This window comes from Brachycentrus maculatus, unplaced genomic scaffold (assembly GCF_059751285.1).
Source record: "Brachycentrus maculatus isolate JH-2025_06_01 unplaced genomic scaffold, ASM5975128v1 h1tg000172l, whole genome shotgun sequence".
In the NCBI taxonomy this organism is placed as follows: Eukaryota; Metazoa; Arthropoda; class Insecta; order Trichoptera; family Brachycentridae; genus Brachycentrus; species Brachycentrus maculatus.
In genome coordinates this window covers 1,743,358-1,763,841 of record NW_028280925.1, presented here as the reverse complement: position 1 = coordinate 1,763,841, position 20,484 = coordinate 1,743,358, and the positions used below count along the sequence as shown (strand labels likewise).

Genomic DNA, 20,484 nt, shown 5'->3' with positions numbered 1-20,484 from the left:
AATTTTAGTTCGACAATTTGATCCTACAAACTACGTATACACACCAAAAAATTATTTGTGTATATAGTATTTACGTAAAATAATGAAATATTTATATTAGTATATACAGAAAGCGTTCTGCTGTGTATCCTAGCACTCAGCTGAGAAAGGTTGGTGTTGCTCTACCTTCCCTAAAGTATACGGCGTTACTTCTAAAAGGTTAAGGTTTAGTATATGTATCAGTACTTTTGTAGAAATTTATATTTTTGTTTTTTTCCAGCTAAAGATGACATAACCCAAGTGATTCAAATAAACAGGAAGAGTTTCATGTATCCAAATGCCCCAATCCTGACACAAGACAGCGATGTAATAAAGCGCACTATTTGTCCTGTGGGCCAGGAATACAAATACAAAGTAGTGGAATGTGTTCAGTTACTTGATGTCGATTATAAATCCACACTGGAGCTGGTTATTGTCGATGAAGGTAAAAGTAAAACTTAAATTATAATTAAGATTTTTTTCATTGTAAAAAGAAGACTCATAACCCGCTGTGATGTATAATGCAGACTGTCAACTGAAGCCTCAAATTTTAAGCACTATAAATTAAACTTTTGTATTCACCTGTTCGCAATATCTTCATTTTTATATGAAAATATATTTTTTCTTTTTATCTCTATTATATGTTTATAAAAATATTACTTCTTTCCAAATTGTTATAAAAATTTTCTCTTTATTTAATTTTAAACATAATTTATTTTAAACATATTAGCCTCTTTTATTGGAGATCCAATTTTTTTTATAATATGCATGAATAAAAAATGTAAAAGACTTTTTTGGCTCGAAATTGGTAATATCAGATTATTACACCTTAAATGTAAGATTTTGTAATTTGCTTACAAGCTTGCTTGCAAGCAAGCTTTGCTTGACTCTTAAGTAAAAAAAAAAGTCTGTAAAAAAACTCTTGATATGGCACACGAAAAATATGTAGAAAGAAATCCAAGTTTATATGTCAACATTACCCTGCCAATACTCTAGGAGTGTAAAAATTTCAACAAATAAGATCTTAAAATATGAATTATAGATTTGGAGAAGTTTGATGGTAATCCATAGGAGTAATGTCTAATGAATATGGAGTGTTAGTATATCTGGCATTGTTTTATAAAGACTTTTTGATGTTTAATGCTGGTTGCGCAAACATTCAAGTTTTTAATGCATTCTTTCCAGTCCCCTACAGTTGGACTGTGTTTGTTTCACCAGGTTACAAGAAAGCATAGTGAGCAATTCTTTCGGTAGTCCATTAAACTGTCACTATGACCTTTCGTGGATGATGGGTTCTTGCGGCCCGTCTGAGAGCTTTGTCGACTCATATCCACTGTTTAATGAATTCATTAAAACAGTTGTCACCGCAGTAAAATATGTTTTGCATTGCATCACATTCGTATGCATATCATTTGTGTATCACAGATGTGTATGTCAGCCGCAATTTATTGAGGCTAATCTGTTAAGTATGTTTTTTTTATAATGAGACAACTATACCCATTTATGTAAGAAGACTTCTTTTTAATACACGATCCAATTTTGATACTGATCTCTGAACATTGCAGGTTTTGGAAGTGACTCACCAAAAACGTTCCACCTGCATGGTAAACCAATGTTTGTATTAGCAACATCAAAGTCTTACAGCAAGGGATTGACTAAGGAAACGGTTGAAGAAATGGATGCTGAAGGAAAAATACTAAGGTAAATAAATTTTGCTTGCAATACCTATATTTTTAAATCGTTAATTGATAGATAAGTGATTGACAGAAATATAAATTGTTGTTCAATGATGGAACACTTTCATATAAATATGATTTTTGAACTAGAACTATACAAACCAAAACAATTTAATAACTATAATAATTTGAAGCTTTTTATTTGTAAATATGTTATATAAATCCCATGGTTGATTTAAAAAAAAAATCTTTACTCTATAAAGCTAACCAATCTTGGACGACTGAAGCCCCAAAAGCCATCATGATTAAAATATCAATAGAAATGAATGGTGCGTTTTTTTTTTTCAGCACGGAATAAATACTGTTATTATTTGATTTCTAATCACCTTACTATTTTCATTTCAGGAATCTCTGGAATCCTCCACAGAAGGACACTATATTTGTACCAAATAAAGGATATACCATAGTCCGAATAGTAGCTGATAACCCCGGAGCTTGGTTTCTGGAGTGTCGGGAATGTGCCGGCTCATCACTGCCTACAGGGCTCATCATCAGGGTGAAATCCAAAATACCCGCCAAAATTCTCAGCAATCTTCCCAAATGCGGAAACTACAAACCACCAGATGTGTTGATCAATTAATCCATCTGTATATGTTCTTTAAAAGGAATTTTATTTATTTAAAAAAACAAAATTAAGTGTATACTGCCGTACTAATGCACAGATTCTGTAGTATTCTTATCTAAAATGAGAAGATTTATAATATTATTAGACTATTCTCTTATATACGAATATTAAAGCTTATAGTTTTTATTAAGAATCTTTCGAATTAGAATTCCATCATTAACATTAAAATGTTTATTTTGGACAGTATGTTTAAGGTTTATTCAAGAAAAGCGTTTTAAGAACACATATGTAAGCGTTTCCTGCTCTCTACCAACAGTATGTAAAAGAGGCTTTTAAGCGTTTCCTGCAAAAAATGTGTTAAAATAGGTCAAAATGTTAGGTAACTTCTACATTTAGTATGGCAGTATTCTCTTAGTAGTTTGTCATTTTAAATGACATTATTAATTTATTACATATATTTCATAAAGCAAGTTTTATCTTACATAAAATATGAGTCTTGGGCAAAAAATATTTTCCGCCTCCCATATTTGTAAATGCATCTGGCTATCATGTTGGAAGATATCAGTGATTTTTCATGATAAATTTATATGATATTTATATTTATATGATATTGCCCTGGACTGGAACACAGTACTGAAACACAGTACTGGTTACTTTCATATATAATGAACAACTAACTAATCACTCTGTGAATACAATACTATGCCCTATGTATCATTGGGTGCAGATAGGGGTTAAAAGAACATGTATATTTGTTAAAATGTATACAAATATAGACATAGGTATGTACACTAGAAAATAATATTTTAATTAGAAGCATAACCAACTAATACAATTATTATAAAATTCTTTATAATTTGTGTATATTCGTTTTTAGGGCAAAATGTGATAATTCCTAAAGATCTATAGTTAATTAAAATTTTGCTAAAATTAAATCTCATTTGTACTACAGTAATTGGTTTTTGTTAACCTGTGGTTAAAAAACTTATCTAATTCCATTGCAATGTGATAGTATGATACAAATGAAATAGTATCTTTAAGTTCGATGTAATATTTTTATTTGATTTCAAATAATTTTATGATTGTTACCTTATTAAGGATTCTAATTTATTTTATTTTACCGTATTTATGGATTTCCTACTTATCTTTTTTTATAATTAAATGTGAATAAATTTTATTTATAATAATTTCGTCTTTTCAATTTATATATTAACTTATTGACATCTGTTGATATATTTGTGAAGTAAATAGTTTTCCCTGTCCGTCCATAGGTGAAAATAAAATTGTTTAAGGATTAACACATCGCTCACTCCTTTCAAGAATATCATAAATCAAAAAACTTGATTTTTCAGAACGTTTTTAAAGTTTAAAAATATAATACAATGTATTAAAAATAAATTACTAGCCACTTATTGAACTTTTTACTGTGCAACAGATATTTTTAGGTGGAACCTGAAGGTTTTTTCTCCATATGAAAAATATTAAGTATATTTAAAAAAATAATTAAACAATACCATTTCTTCAAAATGCAAAAACAACACTTTCAGCCCTGTAGCGGGTAAATATTAAGTTTAAAATATGCCTCTGCTGGGATATAGTACATTTTCTGGTCATTCCGAAAACATGCACAATTGAAAATTGACAATTTTTGATTTATGATGTTCTGGAAAGGAGTGAGCGACATGTCTGAAGTAGTGATGGGCCAAGTACTTGTATAATACTGGGTACTTGGCGTACTCGGGGTTTTTTACATTCGTACTCGGCTGAATAACTTCAAATGCTGAGTACACTCGGTTTAACTAAAGTAATAAAGTATTTTGGGAAACGTAATGAAAACAGTAGGATTAAAAAGTTGCATTTATTAAAATATGTGATGTAATAATACAAGACTCTCCACAGGTCAGAACCTGGTTACCAGAGTAACAGCCTGTTCCTTTTTCCTCATAGACGTTATTTGATTCTGAAAATAAACGCTTACTATACATTGCTTGCATTGCATAAAAATACTCTTGTTAAATGTACTATCTCCGGATATTTTGTTTTATGTCTTGCCCACCATTCGAAAGGAATCTTATCTTTTGATAACAATCCTACATTTACATATCGATCCAATTCTAGAGCGATGGGGCTTTTAGGAACGTCGCGTTCCAGTGGCTGGGTAGAAGCAATTCCAAAATGATGCATGAGCCATCTTGTGATTGTCTTAATTAGTAAAGGTTAGAATAAGATTAGTTTTCTTCACTGCTGCTGGCACTCTCTGTAACTTCGCTTCTTTCAATGGATTTAAAAAATAGGATCTTCGTAATTAATTCGCATTTGTCTGGATTAAAAAATCTCATTCTGAATCTGGGGTCCAGTAAAATAGGCAAAAGCAATTGATTGATTGAACCGAGTTATTCGGCCGAGTATTCGGTTTAGCAAACATAGAACCGGGTAATACTCGTATTCGGTAACTCATTAAAATTCGTACTCGGCGCATCTCTAGTCTGAAGTATTATTTCAATTTATGTACTTCTTTAACATAATGAACCATTCTAGGTATCTCTCAAAAAGTTTTTCTTTTGTGTAATAAAACAAAAAATACTTTATTAACATATTTATTCTTAATGGCCAACACATTATAAATTTACAAAAAAAGAGTTTCATAGGAAATTTGTGGATAGGAGTATATTACTACCCAGGATTATTTTTATTAGACTGTTAACTAACTTTATTAACAACAATCTATATAACATCCAAACAGAGCTATATAATAAAAAAATATTAAAAATATATCTGAAAATACCGTTTTCTTCTTATCTAGTAGAAAATTTATATGGCTCAATCACACATTTTCATCAGATTCACATACATATTGAATCATTTTTTAATAATATAATTGGTAAGCCCATTTTGTGCAAAAAAAAACACAAAACAGTTGTTTTTTTATTACTCTATAGGAGCATAAGCCTGTTACACAATGTAAAAAGTCTCACAAACAAATTAGTGAATATAAAATGGATGGCTATCTGATTTGTCTTAAGCTGGGGACTCGTTTGATCACGAACATAAACACACAGTGCACTTACAATTAGTACATCCATGTGCGAGGTGAAACAATCCAGAACGGTTCGCGTTGATATGCTTCAACAGTAAATGCAGGGTGAAAACAAAGTGCATCATCATTGGGGAAGTTGTGGTTGCTCAGTGCGTTTCATGTCCATTACCAAATAGGTACTCAGGTTTATGATTTCTAATGGTGGCTAACCTTATAGGTCCGGTACTACCAGTAGAACAGGAAAAAAAGTAATATATTTTGTTGGTAGATAATGTTGTGATGCTACTATGTAAATCTCAACAAAAATAATAACTTCTTGTACTTACAGAGAATTTTTCTCTCTCTGGAAACAGTAAATAAATCAGATGAAACGACATTTTATTCACAAATTAGCCAATTTATTTTTATATGCATAGAAGCAATAAGATATTCAAATAAACCAACTATTTTCTGCTTAATACTGTTTATCAATTGCACATTTAAGTATTTTACCTGCTTTATTCGACCTATTTTTTGAGTAAGTAATAATTTTTCTATTTTAAATTCTTTGGGATGTATTAGGGCTTAAATATATTACATTAGTAATGACAATATATTGTAAATAATTTGAATATTCACGTAAAAACTAAAATGTGTATATATAATTATTTAATCAAAGGTTAATATTATTTCTGAGCAATTTCCAATAAAAAAGTTCTAAATATAATACAGAGATACTTATTATTACTATAAAATTTAACTATATAACAATTTCACATATTAAAAAACATCTCAATGTCACCAAGTTAACAAGACAAATAACCAAAGTGTTATTTTACTTGTCAATTTGAAATCACTACTCACAAAATCTAATATAAATTAGGGTAAACATAGTAGATAAATATTGCAAAGTTAAAAGGCAAACATATTTTGTGCATTCAATTATAAAAGCATTCATAAATTCATTCAAATTAAGTTAATAAAAACATCATTTATAAGAAGTATAAGATAATGTTGTATGACAGCCGGCACGCTAATTAAAATATGGTTTAGAAGAAATATTGAATATGCATTTGTAGAAAATAATTTGAGGGATTTTTACATTTTGTACAAAGATTTTTATGAATATGTAAAATACCGCTTCTATTACTATGCAGGTACATAATTTTATTTTACCTGAAAATAAAGTACATATTTTCAATTAATTCCATTAAGCGTACCGGAAATCTTTATTTTCGTACTGTATTGAACACATAGTCATTATTATAATAAGAAAGTAAACAAAATCGTGAGGTATTTATCAAGATTCTAAGAGTCAATAAATAATTCTAACTAAGATGAAAATATATTTTATCCATTTTAATAAGATTATCGCGGTTTTGCAATATATGCTCATATAAAATTACGATCATACATATTTTAAAAAGTATGAAATTTTAAGTGAATAAAGCTGAAGTTGGACTGGCAAATAAAAGGAGATGTGCCAATATCTTATGGATTCTGAGAGAAAAGGCTATATATATATTAACGAGAGATAGTCCTCATTTAATGACAAATTCGTTTTATTTTTATTTATATTTTTTTTTAAAGGAAAGATAAATATATGTGTTTTTATTATTTACAAAAATACTTCAATTTTATACTATTTCAGTGGTCATTATTAGAAATAGGCATCAAATTGTGGTAGAGTAGATTCAAACCCAGAAACTCTGACTCAAGAATTCGCGACACTAACCACGGGACCACAACCCCACACAAACTTACACTTTTATCAGATCATTCTCATAAAGGAAGACACTTAAAATTGTAAGTACTACCACTCGCACACAATAAGTGACCATCTTAATAAATACAAGACATTGGGGAAATTATATTAAAGTGAAGATAGTTAACTTCATTTTTATTTATTGATTTGGCGTTCAATTTGTAGAACTCCATTTTAGTTTATGTATTAATTTTAAATCAAACTCAGATTTTTTGAGTCTACTAAGTAGATTAAAAAAATCTGTGATTGTTTTAAAATTAATATGGACATAAATTAGTTAACTTCAGTGAAAAGGAACCTGGTCATTAATTGAGAGCTGATTGAATAAATTTATTAAGGTTTTCAAACTGGTGAGCATTGTATGTTTTAAAACTTAATATTAACAATCCTATCTAGATGACTGGTTAGTGGTATTCTATTGAAGGAGCTTCTATGGGTGGTAAGTGATGTCCACATCGGGGGAAATCATGCGGAACGGGTGGAAGGTCATGTTGAGTTCCTACGTGAAGGAGTAAGTTCATTCCTATCACTATGTGGTATAGGAAATGACAATGGAACAGCCAAAAACCTGAAAAAAAATATATTCTCCATTATAAAATGTCGCATTACTAATACTGAGAATTGAATGAAATATAATTTTAGATTATTGTGGATACGGTAGCCGAGCGTGCTGATCATTACGCTACGGAGGCGTACTGGGGTCCCGCGTTCGATTCCCAGGGGAGGGTCAAATAAATATTAGTGATTTTTCACTCTAATATTTATTTAATATTACCCTGGACTGGTACCTGAAGCGGAGGGCTGATCACCTTTCCTTCATGTGTTAACGATCAAGATAACACTGCGTTTATATGACACAGTGACCTATGCACCATCAGGTGTGGATAAAGGTTTGAAGAAGATTGTGGATACATTTTGTCCACTTCCAAAGTGTAGTGGTAAGAACATTACCATGCTGGAGGTCCCGGGTTCGATTCCCAGGGGTGTCAAAATAGATAAAGGTTTTTTTTCGTTACTTTAACATTTATTTAATATTATCCTGGATTGGTAACTAAAGCACAGGCCTGATCACATTGCCTTTATACAATAAACAATTAAATTAACATTGCGTCAATTTGATACAGTGCCCTATGCACCACTGGGTGTAATTAAGGGTCAGTAGGGTCTACTGAGGATACATCAAACAGTATACAACTTCTATCACACATACTTTTTAGGGATAAGTGGCTGAAAAATTACAAATATAAGGCCATTGAGACTCCCAATAAAATTGTTAATGATTGTAATCAAAATTAACCTATTTATATGACATTTGTGGCATAATCTTAGTATATGAGATTACCTGGGTTATCAGCTCTGAATCTGAAGACGACGTATCCATTATTAGGAACGGCAATTGTATCTTTATGTGGCGGGAAGTTGAACTGTCTGTGAAGCAAACCTCTTCTGTCAAGGTCGAGAGCGTGTTTCAAGTTGATTTTCTTCACATTCTTATCAGGAGATCTTCCCATGCCTATCACCGTGAACACCTGTCCATGGAGATGGAAGGGATGGGAGAGATTCACTTGTTGAACTGGAATACAAACATAGATATATTTTATTACAATATAAATACAAAATTTTCCCGGGAAAGCAATTGAACGATAAGTATGTAGATACTACAAAATTCAATATTATTACGTTGGCTATAATGCAAATATTCGAAAATGTCCATGTCCAACGAATTACGTTGTAACTCGTTGTTAGGTATGCAAAAAGCAACGCTTTTCAAGAAGAAAAAAATGAGGTGGATGAAAGTGAAATAACGTAAGATGCCAATATTTTCAATTAATAGTAAACTATGAAAGTAAACAATTCCAATCATGGCCCATTGTTCGTAATATTTCATATTAACAGGCTGACAACCTAATACAATGAATATCAGGAGTGGCATGTTAATAAAATAAATTTCACACATTCTTTTTGAGTACGTAGGTACCGGGGTATCTATTATTTATTTTGAATGTAAGTAGGTATGTGTTCAGTAATGGAGGTGTTGCCCAGTAGAAATTTAAAATCCAATAAATAAGATTCCATTTCAAAGTATGAATTCGCATAAGTATTTATAAAACATTTTGAAAATTGCTATCTAAAAATTGAACCCGAGGAATACATTTTTTTCAATGTATCAAATGTACTATTTTACATGGTATTCAAGATAAAGATTAGTATGATTTAATAATTGATTAATAATACTAATGATGTTCCATTATACCATAGTTAAGTTAAATATAGTACTGATAGAGAAGCATCGCTTGTATATGGAATGTTGAAAACTTACGGCGTACTCTAGTATTACTACCCTCAAGACCTATATAGATATACAATACAAACATCTGAGTATGCGCTTATTATGTCTTGAGCAATAGTTATTGTGACAAATTTCCTCGTTGTTTATTATTGTAAGCAAAAATGGTTTAGAAATTGCAAGTGTACGTAAAATAGCGATGTAGCAATTTTGAATTTATAGTTGAACGTGTTAATTTGTAATTTAGTAGATTAAAAAAAAGGAAATAGTAAAAGTAATAGTATCTTGAAAAAAGAACTTTTGTTTATATGATTCGCGGATTGTATGACATATTTAAAATGGCGCAGCGTTTAAAATCTTACCAACTAATTAAATATGATATTCTTTATATTTTATTTGGGATTTTTACAGAACAGTTACATTAAGTCATTCACATAAGCGTGTATTAAAAATAAGCACCTATACTATTCCAATTAAAATATTCCACGTTTATAAATTTCCGAAAATACCTGGAAGAGGGACGGAAGGGAGGAAAAGGGGAAAATTGAAAGATCAAAGCAAAATTTTTCCATATCTATCATTGAACGTCGTGAATTTAAACTAAATAAATAGTTTAGACTGTAATGGCGAAGGAGTTATCATTTGTTGGTGCAAACCAATCCACAATATTGAGACCAAAGACTAGAAATTGTTTCATCGACACATATCGTAGTCGTACAGGAGAAAGTGACCAACTACCAAAACGTAAAATGTTCAGGAGGGCCATTTAAGTCACTTTTGCTTGGCGACAAAATAAACAATCAACGCAGTTAGTCATTTTTACCAAGTCAATATATTACACTTACAAGTTTTAAATCCTTTGGGACGTTTTCAGGGCAATATTAAGCTAGTAAGATATCAAATAATCAATGATTACGGTTTTGTAAAAAAAATGCACTCGGTCACTTTCTCCTGTATGACTACGATATTTGCTCACCTTCGTCGACGAGAACTACTTCGACAATCGCGTTGAGCGGGATGTCGATGGAATGTGTGCACATGCAGTTGGCGCCACAATCTGCCGGTCGGTTGTCTCCGTTACAGAACTGCTGAGGGTCTATTTCGTCCAGTTGGGTAAGCGGTGGTGCCGGTGGAGACACGTAGGATATTTCGTCTATCAAACTGATGACGTGGTCACCTCCGGGAGCGACTATGGGAAAAAAAAACAATGAAAGATTTATGCAACAAATTTGCTATTAAGATTTCAAAAATTGCTTACTATTAACAGATGTGCTTCTGAGTAAAAATAATCGTGTGTGTGGACTAAACCTTAATTTGATCTTAACTTGACATTGATTTACAAAAAGGATATTTTAGTTTTGAACGTTTAAAACAAATAAAAAATTATGCAATTTTTTTGGTGATACTTTGTGGCACATTTTATACACTTTAATAAAATATTTCGACATAATATTGACTGTGTTATATCCCTTAAAGTAAATTCAACAAAAAAAAACGAGGGATTGAAATTAAAAATTAATATTATTACCATATTTAATTAGACTAAATTCTAGATGGGTCCCTAGATGACGGGTTGCGATAATTATGTTGTTTACTGAGATTACTTCAATTTTTGACAACCGATTGGGAAAAACTGACGTCCATTTATTTTTTAAAAGATTGAATCGTTAAATATTACATATTATTTGTGATTGGAATAAATGATAAAATCAGACAAATATTTCGCAACGGTTTCATCAGCTAGAACAAAATATACATTTTTATACTGTTTTTTGATGAAAATAGAGAGATCTTACCTAAGAATTTATTGTATTTGTTAGGCTCAAACAGCTCAGCGGGTTTGTAAAACAGAAACCGGAATGGGAGAAAGATTTTCACGTCGGGACGCTCTTGGAGAATACCCTTGTCGATGTGCTTAGCATTCTTCAAGTTGCTGACGCACACAGCATCCTTACGTTTTGTGTTGCAAATGGCGTCCAGGGGATTCAAAACCTACAGAAATAAAAATCGGTTTAATCTTAAATATCAGTAAATATTACGATAAGTGCAAAAGTTATTTTAAATTTTTATCAATCTAATTTCAAAATTAGGTTATTTAATGTGAAAGTATATATAAGTGATATTTATAGTTGAATAATATACATGTTTATACATGGAATAATATACTTACAAGTTATCGATAGCCATCTTCTAAACGCTCATGTCTACTCAAAATTATTTGTTTTGTTTAAATAATATTTTTTTACAGTGCATAGGAAAATAATTGTGTAATGAGTATTTTAAGATATGATATCTACAGGAATGTTTAAAAAACATTATTAAAAAATTTCTAATACTAAAAATTAAATCATGCACACTTTTAAGTATTTAATTGACTATTTTTTTGTTATGGGGAAGTGTATTTTAGGGTATTGGTTACATAAATAATAAAGATTATCATTTGAATATTTATTTAAAAAAACCTTTTTTTATAATTTATTGTTATTAAAAACAATACTATAAGTATTGTAAATTCATGAAAAACTGCGAAGTTTATTTCGATGTGTCGGATGACTAGGCTTAATCCTCAGACAACATGAATATCTTGTTTAATATTATATTATACATGTTTATATTAGTATCCGACAGATATTCGTAATATTGCAAATTTATTTATAAATATCTGGAAAACATAAAAAATAATAATTTTACTAAAGTACGGAAGGATGCATTAAAAAAAACATCTTTTAATATGGCGAATGAAATGCACTAAAACATGGATGAATAATTAGATGCTTTAAAAAGACATTGAACGAGTATATACAAGAATGATAATTACAATTTTAAAGGTAATTACATAAGAATGATTATGGAAGATAACAAATTTCCTGAAAAGAAAAATTGAAATTAAAATCTCGCATGGTTTAAATTACTGAAACAAATAAATGAAAGTTAATTGTAATGAATTCTAAATAATTATTTACATTACTACACCCCCGTCAGAGGGTTCAGCTAAGTGCATATTTGCACTCACAACGCATCATATTTACAACTGACTTATGTATACGAAATACATTAATGGTGTTCATATAAATAGGAAGACGTTTACAATAATAAGTGATGGTAAAGCACCAGAAATGTACGAATAAATCTTGTCACCACGATATACTTAATTTATATATTATAATTCTTACAACGTATCTAAGTAAATCTTATATATCTGTGGTAAACATGAAAATAAAATTATAGGCAAAATGGCAGTTAGGCGCCGGTCAGTGGATCTTCCCCGCAAAAAATAAATAAGGGTCCTCCAAATAAATACGGATTCGACACTTAAATTATGGAGTATTTATTTTACACATCTATATCTATCTAAGGAATGTTTGTTGTTGAAGAATATATGAGAAAGAAAGAGACAGGTCGACAGAGGATAAATAAATAAAAAAGAGTTTGAAAAATAATGAATTACACATAAGGAAAGCAAGATCGAAGGTATAATAGTATAAGTAGCAATAATATATTTCTACCAAGTATGAAAATTATAGAGATATAAGAAAATAAAAGATTATAAGACAAGAGAAAACAAATAGTATTTAAACGAAAGGAAAGGTGAGAAAAAGATGAAGAGGATTTTATTATCTAAATACATTAAAGGTGTAATTTATTTTTAAGTAATTTTTCTTAGTAATGAAGATTCACTCGATGATTAAGAATGACAAATTTGTTACGAAACCTAACTAAATCTGTGAATTATTTACACAACCTTGCGTAAAAGATGAGAAATGAAAAAAAATCTCCGCTTGGAGTTTAGAGTGATGCATCGAGGAGAGTATTAGGAAAACATAACGCAAAGATGCACTGGGACAATATGAATGAAGTATCTTTGGAACGAAATAGTCGGTAACAGCCGGTGAAGTGTTATGATCTCCCTTGAATGAGAAAAATGTCGCTTAGAGTGTAGAGCGATGCATCAAGGAGAGTATGGGGTAGACATAACCCAAAGAGGCACTGGGACAAAATGAATGACGAATCTTTGGAACGGATTAGTTAATAGCAACCGGTGAAATGTTATGGCCGGATAATCTCCCTTACTTAAAAAGAAGCTACATTAAAAATTACCTAAAAACAAACCGACCCACAATCTCTCGGAACACTTAAGTCTTTTCCTACACGAAGCGCTCGGCGCTTAGTTGATGGGAATGGGCGGAAGGTGGTCTCCGCAGGTGGGGAAGCCCGGGGGGATGGGCGGCAAGTCGGCGTGCGTTCCGACTTGCAGAATGAGGTTCATGCCGATGACGATGTGGAACAGGAAGTGGCAGTGGAAGAGCCAGAAGCCGGGGTTGTCGGCGCGGAAGCGCAGGATGACGTAGCCGTTGTTGGGCACGGCGATGGTGTCCTTGGCGGGCGGGTGGTCCCCTTGCTTGAGGTGGCGGTGCAGCAGACCGCGCCTGTCGAGGTCCAGGGCGTGCTTCAAGTTGATCTTCTTCACGTTCTTGTCGGGAGAGCGGCCGATACCGATCACGTTGAACGCGTACCCGTGGAGATGGAAGGGATGCGACAGATTGGCGATTTGTACTGCGAAAAAAAATACCTCACATTAAACATAATAGTGAGAGGCATTCAATACCATTTCATATATGTACTTATACAAGTTCCAAAAATTAATGCAATATGGATATTGAATTATGGATAGAATGGTGAATGAAAGTGGCCAGGTCGTAAGCCCAGGGATGCTCAGACTTCTTTCATAAACAAAACGATAGATGAAAGATGTTTCTTATATCGTTTTTAATCAAGTTGGGACACCCATAATATGAATTTTCCTTAAACCAACGTTCAGTAGAAAAAAAATACAAAATTACAAATTAAGAAAAATCGACGAAATTGTAGGTTTGTACCTTTGAATGTATTCACCTAAATATTAAATAAATTACGTAAGTCGTAGAAATAATTCTACTACTTAAAAAAGTGTCTTATCTACTATTTTGTTGAAGATAAAATGGCCCATTTTTTTAAATTTCGTTTCATGAAATTCATCACATAATAAAATAAACTTTGGAGGATCGACATGTGTTTCAAAATTCGAAAAACCATTGGAGATGAATTAAAAATTAACTAGTCATAATTTTACTATAAAATCTTAAACAAACAAAGAAATGCTAATATATTATACATTCTATCGCCGATTTTCTTTGGCCTAGTAAAAATGTTCCTTTGCCCTGAATCTGTTGTTATATTATCTGCGTTTTTATATTAAACGCACCTCTCAGACTAAAAATCAGACGTCTATTATACTGCTACATTATTATCCTAGTGCCTGTATTCAAATCAAAACATAGAGCAAATAATGTTAAAAATAAATTATAATATATTTATATTTTTTCACCATGGTCACCCTATGAGAAATTTGCAATCTTAACTTGCGACAACTCTACACTAACAGAAATATCTAGACCTACCTTCGTCTACGAGCACGATTTCCACGATGGCGTTAAGGGGGATGTCCACTTTGTGCGTGCACATGCAGTTGGGTCCGCAGTCGGCCGGCCTGTTGTCTCCGTTACAGAACTGCTCGGGGTTGATGTCGTCGTACTGCGTGAGGAGGGGAGCTGGCGCGGACAGGTAGGAGATCTCGTCCACCAAACTGATCACGTGGTCTCCCTGGGGCGCCACTACACGGAAACGAGACATTCAATAAATATGATAAAACAAACGATACATAGCTTTTCCAATTTTATTACACCAGCCTGATAATGTACGTAACGACGAATCCCAGTCACTAGTCAAATAAAATAAAAGTTAAAAAATATGTTTTATTATTTGAAATACATCTCTAACTAAAATATATTTATTATATTGAAATATAAAATAACAAAAAAATAACAATAGAATTTTCATATCTGTTGAGGAATAAAATGCCTATTAAATAAAATGCCTATAAAAAACTATTTTTTAATGTAAATTTTTCGTGATTTTAAATAACGTATAATATCGATCTTCAATATTATTTTGTAGTACCTCAGTAAAATAAGATATTATGTTATTAAAACAATGAAACGGTTTATTTTACAAAATATTTGTAAAACACCAAAATAATATTTTTTAATTTTTTAATCGTCATAATATTTGTGACAAAAAAATCTACGGCATTATCGGTATAATTTATCTAACGAAAGATGAATTGTTTTGGTATTAGAGTATAGAATCAATGATGCGGATCTTCTCAAAGATCGGATCTTACCCACCTCTATCTAATCTAAAGAATACTTATAAATAATAATTATTTCCCAATCAAAATATCCATTTTTAGGTTAGTTATCTCCGGCTGTATTACGATGCCAACACATCTTGCAAAGCATGTACATTTGTATACTAGTACTTGTATACTTTATATTCGTACATATAAGCTCATATAGTGCGGTTTTATATGTCTCTTTGCTTACATTTTTTTAAGATTTACCCGGAATTCGATTATACGGTTTTTTCACCATCTGAATATTTTCACAACAGGATTGATATTTTACTGTTTTTATTTTAAGTAATTTAACGATATATCAACGAGATATAAAATGCCTCACAATTTCGTGTACATATTTTGATAATAAATAAGATTCTGAATGTGTTTAATACATTTCATGCAAATAACACAGTATGTTGTCTCCGTTCAAATGTGTAATAAGAATTAAATCGTGGGAATTTTTGTTCACAGCGACATTATTCCTTTTATACAAGCATTAAAGCAAAAAATGAATGTGTATTCTTTGTGACTAAGAAGGTAATCGTAATAAAAGTGTCACGTTGTGTTCTTTACACACCTACTTACATAATAATGATAAAATGTATTGTTACAATTCTGTCGTGAAATAATGTAATGATTTTTAACGTGTTTAACAATATGAAATAAAAGAAAAAAAATCGCTCGTGGGGAGATACTTAACTCGTTAAAAGTCTATTTGAAATCAAATATACATTTAGTTTTATTTGCGTTTTGATTTTTTGAGAAACAATTTTGGAAAATTATTTGTATTTTTCAAATATCCTTTTTACCAAAGCTTCAGGAGCAAACAAAGCTTCCTACGACACGCGTTTGTCAATATTTATAAGTATAATATTAGTGCAGTTAATAAGAACACAAATATTTCTCAAAAAAATCTTTGAACAAGCTGCGGGTTTTGCAAACCCGGTTCTTTAAATCAATTGCAATATTTTCCTGACTAATATTTTAGAAAAAAAAATATTTTTCGATGTTGAAAGCGTCATTAATATTATTTTCACATCGATACAAATATACATCCTTATGAGAGATTATGTTCTTTAGAAAACAATGTTTTCTTTTTTAAATCAATCAATCTTTAATTTTATTTTTAATGTAATATTTTTGTCAATGTATTTATTGCGTTTTTGTATTTAACAAAAAGGAAATCTGTTAGCATAAAAATATTACTCCCATAGCATAGTTTTGTTTGCAAAAAGTCCCTTACATATATTATATATATTATTATTGTTTTTTACTCAATTCACATAACCCTGTATACTTAAGTTTACATGAGATACCGAAAAAATACAATTTGTTTATATTGTAGTAAGCCCTTACCTAAGAATCTGTTGTAAGTGTTGGGTTGGAAGAGCATCTCGGGTCTGTACACAAAGAACCTGAAGGGGAGGAAGATCTTCACATCCGGCCTCTCCTGCAGCACAGCCGGGTCGATAGACCTGGCGTTCTTCAGTTGGCTCACACAAATAGCGTCATCCCTGTCAACGTTACACCTGGCATCCAACGGGTTCATCACCTAGTTCATCACACAACATTCTACTGAACACAGACTACAAACATAACAGATCTTACTTTCCAGCTTCCGAGAGACAAATCCGTCGTTCTGTCGCGCGTTGTCGTGTCGCGTCGGATACGTGTGTCCGGACATTAAGTATCCTGTCAGGCCACCGATTCGACGATGTCCAATGTATTTCAATTTTATTGAAGAAAAACATGATTATTTACATGTTAAAAATGTCTAATTACTCTATTTATGATACAGATGTATTTGTTTTTATTTTACAAAATTGTACATTCTACTGTGTGTATACATTGTACAGTACGGTCATTTGATTAAGTGTGGATAATATATTGTCATTGCAGATTTATGTACATATAATAAAACAATTTACAGTACAACTTATAATACGAGGGTATTAGAAACAAAGGTAGGCACTGCAATAATACCAAAGTTACCATTTTTTTTGGATATTATTCCCTCGTTCCGGCATTTTGGGCAAAGCGCAAAATAGTCCTTCAGTTCTCAGTGCTGGCCGAAAAGTCTGGATGAAGAAATAATACAATGATTGAAAAACCCAATCAATGCATTTTCTACAAATAACTGTGACGCTTTTAATAACGTCCACATTTATAAGAAAGCGTAGCATTTTATGAAACGAATTACTTCAAACTTTTGTGTTTAGAAAGATAAAAATAGTTATAAATTATTTTTTAAATTGTAAATATTGTCGTGTGAATATTTATATTTTGTGTAATCCTTTATATTTTAATTTAAGGATGCCGTTTTGTTTTCAATACCCTTGTAATATAATTTCAATGTTAAACATATATATATATATATATATATATATATATATATATATATATATATATATATATATATATATATATATACATATATATATATATATATATATATATATATATATATATATATTATATATATATATATATATTTATATATATATATATATATATATATATATAAAGGAAAGAAATTATGTTGGTATAATCAGATAATTATGTTAGAATTATTATTAATTTGAATTGAGGAGTTAAAATGGAAGTCAGGCGTCGTATAAATATAAAAAAAACGGCCTTGAACGGAGAGGAGACTGCTGCAAAGACAAGAGCCTTCTAAGTTTAACGAATATAAGTAATATATATATATATATATATATATATATATATATATATATATATATATATATATATATATATATATATATATATATATATATATATATATATATATATATATATATATATATATATATATATATATATATATATATATATATATATATATATATATATATATATATATATATATATATATATATATATATATATATATATATATATATATATATATATATATATATATATATATATATAAAGGAAAGAAATTATGTTGGTATAATCAGATAATTATGTTAGAATTATTATTAATTTGAATTGAGGAGTTAAAATGGAAGTCAGGCGTCGTATAAATATAAAAAAAACGGCCTTGAACGGAGAGGAGACTGCTGCAAAGACAAGAGCCTTCTAAGTTTAACGAATATAAGTAAGTATCTAGAACTCACTATTGTATTCAATAAATGTCTAAGTAATTGGAGGAAGCGTGTTACTCAAACTTTGACTAATTGAAGGACTTGTAACTACTCACTAAACTGAAAGTAGCATGAAGTTAGATTTCAAGAGTTATGTATAATTAGAATATTACACACATTTCATTATAGCAACAGCGAGCGATATAAATGTTGAAATATTACCCAATTCACCATAAAAAGAACTGATTAAAAAGTTTGGTTTATAAACAATATTTTTGATTTGTCCAAATTTTTCTTGGCAAATTCGCGATTTTGCTATTTAGGAGTTTTTTTATTTATTATTATTGATTCTCATATATAGAGACGAATATGGAAGTTACGAACTATCATGGGCTGGGTGTAAATGATCACATTTGTAAAGCTCAACATTCTACCCATGATTGTCAACCACATTCTCAATAACAATTGGTGGGGTTAAATTCACAAGTCATACATCAAATACCAACTCGAAATATTCAATGTTTAGTTTTATTCGTTTAAAATGTAGTTGATAAATCCAAAATGGTTGTAAAATGTTCAAAACATGAATATTTCGTCATCAGTACTAGTTACTAAAACAATTATTGTATGTCAGAAGACAAATCGAAATACTATAATGCTGAAAGCAATAATCAACAGTTGAATAATAGTCGTAATATCTTTCTCTACAAGGATTTTGCTGGACTTACGAAATCAATATCCTAATCGGAAAGGTTTAATCTCTGTAGTGTATGAAACAGTTCGTAATTATTTGACAAATACCAACATAATAGTAACATGCAATAACTAGACTACATGACACTGTTTATAGATATGCATCTCGCCCTGATTCAGAGATAGTTCCTACACAATGTGCCAATAAATGCGCGCAGTCATTGTGTGCAGATTGCAGTGTGCCAAGAGTCAGGGTTCCAAGTTACAATAAAGGAAAGGACACTGCATTTCCTTTATGTTGGAATCTATTTCAAGAACAGACTCATGTCATCACAAAGCTTGCAAAATTGACACTTTGAACACGGAAAATTAATCGCACGTTGAAGAAATGAACGGGAAGCTTATCTGAATCATGTCAAGATATGTCTTGGACTTACCACTCCCTGGGGAAGACCACTGTCATATGTGGGGGCTGGTGACGACGGCTGGTAAGGTCCTCTGGCGTACCTCAGGATAGCCAACTGCTGAACTCTCTTGATACCACACTCTCCCAATCCTCTCAGTTGGATCCAGTAGGCTCCTGGCTGCTGATTGGCTTCGATGACGTAATCGTAACGTTCGCCTAAAAGAAAACCAAGCAACTTAAATTTTAGATACTGTATAAAATTGTTTCGACAAGAACTTCGTCATCATCACGGTAACAAGGTTCGACAAGAACCTTGTCATCAACAAGAATCATGATGACAAGTTTCTTGTCGAAACCGGTTAAAGAAAAGTACCAATAAAAAAATGTTCTAGTTTCTTGAATGTTTTTCTTTTTTGTGGAAGTTTTTGGAATCGTAAGAGAAGGGTAGTAGTTTAACCTAACTATGAGTATTCCAATGTTTTAGAATTAGTACATAAATCCTGATAATGACAAGGTTCTTGTCGAAACCGGTTGGAAAAAGTGTACCAATAAAAAGTGGTTAAAACAAAGTTGTTTTATTTTATAAAGTTTACAAACTTTTAGTTTTATTTTATAAAGTTAAAATGTGCCACAAAGCATTTGCGAAAAACATTCAAGAATGTAAAAAAATTGAAATCGCTTCTTGAGTTTTT

General features: G+C 30.9%; 3 protein-coding genes across 3 annotated transcripts in view; 1 reads left to right on the top strand and 2 right to left on the bottom strand.

Annotated features, from left to right (window-relative positions):
* LOC148308284 (multicopper oxidase 3-like) overlaps nucleotides 1–3,503 on the top strand; it is a 28,815-nt gene extending 25,312 nt beyond the window's left edge. The window contains exons 7-9 of the mRNA XM_088262010.1: nucleotides 260–463; nucleotides 1,584–1,719; nucleotides 2,100–3,503. Coding sequence (XP_088118136.1) covers nucleotides 260–463; nucleotides 1,584–1,719; nucleotides 2,100–2,334 — 575 coding nt within the window. The 3' untranslated portion in view covers nucleotides 2,335–3,503. The remainder of the gene's footprint in view (nucleotides 1–259; nucleotides 464–1,583; nucleotides 1,720–2,099) is intronic.
* Nucleotides 3,504–5,884: 2,381 nt separating this feature from the next.
* Nucleotides 5,885–12,388, bottom strand: LOC148308283 (multicopper oxidase 3-like). The gene is made up of 5 exons (XM_088262013.1): nucleotides 12,356–12,388; nucleotides 11,184–11,379; nucleotides 10,364–10,576; nucleotides 8,443–8,673; nucleotides 5,885–7,668 (listed from the first exon to the last, which is right to left on the bottom strand). The coding sequence occupies exons 1-5, from the start codon at nucleotides 12,386–12,388 to the stop codon at nucleotides 7,505–7,507; spliced, it is 837 nt and encodes a 278-aa protein (XP_088118139.1). The 3' UTR covers nucleotides 5,885–7,504.
* Nucleotides 12,389–13,041: 653 nt separating this feature from the next.
* stw (laccase) overlaps nucleotides 13,042–20,484 on the bottom strand; it is an 88,134-nt gene continuing 80,691 nt past the window's right edge. The window contains 4 exon segments of the mRNA XM_088261983.1: nucleotides 13,042–13,941; nucleotides 14,826–15,038; nucleotides 16,961–17,156; nucleotides 19,824–20,008. Coding sequence (XP_088118109.1) covers nucleotides 13,553–13,941; nucleotides 14,826–15,038; nucleotides 16,961–17,156; nucleotides 19,824–20,008 — 983 coding nt within the window. The 3' untranslated portion in view covers nucleotides 13,042–13,552.

What these genes read in the sequence shown, in the direction of transcription:
- LOC148308283 (XM_088262013.1), bottom strand. Translation starts at nt 12,388, where the DNA reads ATGCACTTAGCTGAACCCTCTGACGGGGGTGTA. An exon ending in CAAATACAATAAATTCTTAG is followed by an intron (nt 10,577 to 11,183) that starts GTAAGATCTCTC and finishes TTTTTCCCATAG; the next exon opens with TCGCTCCCGGAGGTGACCAC. An exon ending in AGTAGTTCTCGTCGACGAAG is followed by an intron (nt 8,674 to 10,363) that starts GTGAGCAAATAT and finishes TTTGTATTCCAG; the next exon opens with TTCAACAAGTGAATCTCTCC.